The following is a 4,972-nucleotide window of genomic DNA, read 5'->3' as shown; positions in this document are numbered from 1 at the left end:
CGTTTTTTGTTTTGTTTTTTGTCCAGTGTTTGGTATATATAAATATGGCCTTTAGTTAGTTCGTTCGAATTGTTTTACATTTGTCAATTCGAAGCTTTTTATAGCTACAAAATGTAACAATGCGGTATTTGTTTTCCTTCATTGCTACATTTAATTGCCATAACTATGATGACGTATAGTTGTAAATTCTATGAATATTTGTCTCCTTGACTAATAAATGTATGTGAGTTCTTTTATACGTATAAAATTAGATTAGCTTTCTATCTTAAGTTTGTCTCAACCAAATGTTGTGAAACTCCTACTTAATGTTTGTTTCCAAAAAACACAAATCATCATATTTATGAAAAATATTTATTTTTCCAATTTAAAAAAAAATAGTAATAAAGCATTGTTCCATGATATATATGAAAATATTAACAACAGTCTAAATTAAACTACATTTGACAAGTTTTTCCTGTTTCCGGAAAATCGTGATACACATCTTTGATTTTGACTCAAAGTAGTAATTTCTGGTTTTTAAATTTTGTCAGTTTCCGCACGCAATCTTCTTTTTATCTTTAATTAGAATACATTTGAAAATTTCCCGGTTTCCTATTATCATAGCATTTATCATAAAATCTCATGTTTAACTTTTTATCATATTAATTCCCGTCTTCTTTTCCTCGAATGTGACTTACCGCATTACACTTATCACCGATTTGTACATATATGAGCATAACGATAGGAGCCACTTGTGGAGCAGAATCTGTTTGACTTTCCGGAGAACACAGGTGTTTGTGTTGCTCAGTCTAAAAGTGTCTGTCTGGCATTGCAAAGACGCCCACTTTGGCAAGCGTTCTACTGCCGGTATGAAGAGTACCAGGTGACAATATTTCTATTACCCAGTCCTCCTTAGTGGTCTATATAATTAACATCATTCTGTTTAAAACTGCCAAGAAAGCATTTGCTTGGCATATAAATTTAACAACCATTTTATCTTAAATGTTTTATTAAATGGAGGGGATACCACAGACATTAGGTACTGGTACATGATTACAGATAGACGCACTCAAATTTTTGTTTCATATTCCACAAGTATTGTTTCTTTCGGGGAGATATGAAAATCTTTAAAATAATAATGTGGATTCATTTATTTTCGTGGGTACAAGCCTAAGGAACATTTGTAATTCGTTGAGCATTTGAATGCATGGTTCACCTGTACCCACAAAATCCACGAAAATGTGTATCCAACGAAATAAAAAAGAATAAATAGTAAGTTATTTGCGTTATTTGCGTTAAAAACACAGAGATTCCATTTGGGAAAAAAAAAACAATTCTAGATTTGTCTTAAAATAACTGCAGCAGCACATAATACGTTCAGCCATATTTGTATTTGCAAAATCGATCCACCATCAATCTGAGGTCCATTACAAAAGTCTGTATCGCAGATTGTTACACACACCAATCTCTTACTAGATCCCCTTTCATAGATGCACGTGGTGTGATTGAGACTAGAGTCAAGGTAATCAAACCTCGGATCTTGAATCGAGTAGCTCCCTCCGGTAGTGTGACAGTCCCGTAAATAGGCGTGTGTTTGTCCTGTAGTAATATAATAATGAAAAAAAAACTACATAGTTACATACAAAGAAGTATTTGGTCAAAGATGAAGTAACAATTACTAGTACACAAGAGGCATATGGTATCGTCAAATCTGGAGATGGAGAAGGAGAATCGAACTCGTTTAAAAATACAAGACATGCATTTGAGTAAGATGTTTAAACTTGTTTACTGACTCGAAACATGTACATGCATGACATCTTCATTAATTGTGTAGAATGTTTCATGAGATTTAGATACTGTCTGACCTCTAACAAGTCTTATTGAAATCAATTATATTGCAGGACGAGATCTTATATATTTAAACATTTTACATGTAGGAGCCGAGTGTTTTTCAGGGGCAATATATGCAACAAACTTCCGTGTCTGTCCTTGTCATTTTCCTGTAGAAGCCATGATGTGCTTTCCAAATTGGCGAGGTTTATTATTTGATTAATTAATTTAGTGGTTGTTGCGTTGATAGCTAAACTGTTTTGTATCGTGCGTTCCATAGTTTACGTCATACGGTCTAGGTAATTAGATTTTGTACTTTGTCGGTTTATCGTCACTATGTGTTGTTGTTAGTCCATGTTTTGAATGGTCCGTCTTTAGACAGAGTTGGTGAATTCGGTAGTACTGTACAGTATTTTGTAGTTCTGTCCTCCATTTTTTAATGCATCGTCGTGCATACTAATTTCGGACACATAAATGTATTAAAAAACTTCACTTATGTATCTTCTCTTTGTTTTTGATAGATTGATTTGTACATGTGTCTGTTTAGAATTCGGCACTCGACGGTTGCGCTTTTTCATAGGACATTTGCGCTTTTTTATTTGGACACTTGCGCTTCAAATCATAGGACATTTGCGCTTTTTAAAAAAAGACATTTCCACTTTTTATATAAGACATTTGCGCTTTTGCAACATTTGTTTTTTATTACTATTCATCCTCTTTTATCCGGATTTGGAACTGACAGGTCTGACCTGGCAGAGTTAAAGTAATATTTTCCTTTATCGTTAAAAGTTTCAATATAACTTCATAGCACATTCATGTTATAGCACTTTGATATATATTTAAAGTTTATATAGAGCTATGAGTAAACATTTTAAAGACATTAAATCACGTACAGTCATCACAGGTCAGTTTTCGCTTGATATCTAATGTCCAAGAGTGAACAATTTAGCCCTTATTATCTGTTATGACTAGTATTGCACCAACGTTTCAAATACATAATGAAGTTTCTCTTTCTCAATTCTTGACTGGGGTGCCTGTTCATCATAAGAACGAAAGAACAAAAATGGATGAGTCGAGTAGACTGTTCCTTATAGTGGGCATAGTAGGATTCTGAACCATTTTTCTTACTAATGATAAATTGATAAATATAAGTTAAATTCATTTTCAGGTAGACGACTATAAGTAAAAAGCGCAAATGTCCGGTCAATTTATTACAGGTGAATCAAAATAAAAAGCGCAAATGTCCATAGTATTTGAAGCGCAAAATCCTATCGTTTTACAGATATAAAAGCGCAAATGTCCTGTGCATTTAGAATTTTTTTGTCAGTGGCGTGATGTGATTGATGTACGTGTACACTGTTTCAGCCGTTGTTTCCCCAATTATAATAACACGAACCTATTTTGTCTGTCTGGGCTGCTCATCCATTTTTGTCAAAAAAAGCGGAAATTGTTAACAACTGTCATACGAGTGGGTGGTGTAGCTTATTGGATAAAAAACCAGGTTTAACACACCATTTTCTTATGAAAATGCTTGTCCTAAATCAGAAATATGACAGTTGTTTTAAATTCGTTCTATTGGCCATATTTTGTGGATTCCCTATGTGTAATATTGTTTGTCGTTTTGTCTTTTTTCTTTTTTAGCCATGGCGTTGTCAGTTTGTTTTAGAACTATGAGTTTGGCTGTCCCTTTGGTATCTTTCGTCCATCTTCTATCAAATTACCCCACCTTTGAGTTCTGTATTTTTGTTATTATTTTTTTCGGCAATCTATCATGATATATCTCACCCTGTTCTTCAATTCTTTCTATAATACAGATGTCACTGGTGTTTGAACAATCCTTTAAATATTTATATGGTGCTTTATACTCATCCTTGTCCGGCTCTTTTAGAGAGGCATTTCGTCTGATGTACTCGGCTTCCATGCCGGCTGTGTCTGTTACACATGGTCCTTCGATCGAACTATCACCACATTGGTAACACCATAACGCATCTGGATATACAAGAATTATTTTAAATTGTACGTTTAACATTCAACACACTTCGCTTTTTTTGTGATAAACAAGGCTTTTATTTTCTTGTTTGAATTGTTTTACATTTTTTAGAGTTTATCTTCTTTAGAGGAATCCATAAAAAGTACAGGAAACTAAATTAGATACTAATATATAAAGACTGTTCCCGCAAAAAAGTTAAAAAAACGAAAATATCCCAAAAATAAAAATAATAAGGTCAAGCTCGAATTCTCCAGGTGAAGTTTCGATTTAAAAATAAGTTGTTTTAAACAGTTTTTTAAATGAAAATTACAAAATCTAGCACAAATACGTCTTGGTAACTGTACAAAAATGTCCAAAACATTATCCTCTCGATTTGGGATTCGAATTACGTTTCCTACGTTCCGAACCAGTTTCGAATAGAAAATATAAACAGAAAATTGTTCATACACACCAGTTTTTTCTACAGAATTGACTAAGTCGCGAATAATTCAATTTAAATAGAAAAATAGTTACATTAACAAATTATAAATAACTTCATAGTTGGAATAGCTTACATAAACATCCAAAACCCCGGCCCATATTTAAGAAACAATAGCATTACAAATAGCTTGTACACATCTACAAACCTGAATACAATACAAGTCCTAAACAAAACACACAAATAATCCAACTTCTGATTAAGCACATCATACATGTACTAATACTTCCTTTTATACAACTATACTATGTGAGCGTTATCTAGACACACAGTTATACATTCAAGATAATAGTGTTTGAATTACGATATCGATTTGCAACTTTTTTGAACCTATCATTTTTTAACAATGATTTATAATCTTGTGAAGTATTCTGTACCTATTCACTTAAACTACAAACAGGAACAACATTTAATCATATTATCAGTTAAACAAATTTCATTTTCTACGAAAACCTTTATTTTTAGAAAGATTGTCATTTCAACCATTGCATGTCTATTTTAAGGATTAATTTAATGAAACATATCAATTTAGTAATTATTTACCCACCTACATTTAGTATTGCAACCAGAGTACATTTTTCAGATTTTTGTTCGTGAGAATGCTACACAAACTGTTGAATCACAAGCATATACTGCAAAGGATGAAAAAACAAAATGCTTATTCATTTGAAGAGCTGCCATTACAAAATTGCGTT

General features: G+C 32.6%; 1 protein-coding gene across 1 annotated transcript; it reads right to left on the bottom strand.

The window, feature by feature from the left end:
• Positions 1-343: 343 nt before the first annotated feature.
• Positions 344-4,680, bottom strand: LOC134693767 (uncharacterized). Its single transcript, XM_063554673.1, has 3 exons — positions 4,426-4,680; positions 3,595-3,798; positions 344-1,578 (listed from the first exon to the last, which is right to left on the bottom strand). Exons 1-3 carry the CDS (start codon positions 4,487-4,489, stop codon positions 1,316-1,318), a joined length of 531 nt encoding a protein of 176 aa, XP_063410743.1. The 5' UTR covers positions 4,490-4,680; the 3' UTR covers positions 344-1,315.
• Between the last annotated feature and the right edge of the window lie 292 nt (positions 4,681-4,972).

This window comes from Mytilus trossulus, chromosome 12, assembly GCF_036588685.1.
Source record: "Mytilus trossulus isolate FHL-02 chromosome 12, PNRI_Mtr1.1.1.hap1, whole genome shotgun sequence".
Classification (NCBI taxonomy): domain Eukaryota; kingdom Metazoa; phylum Mollusca; class Bivalvia; order Mytilida; family Mytilidae; genus Mytilus; species Mytilus trossulus.
This window is presented reverse-complemented; position numbering and strand designations above follow the sequence as displayed.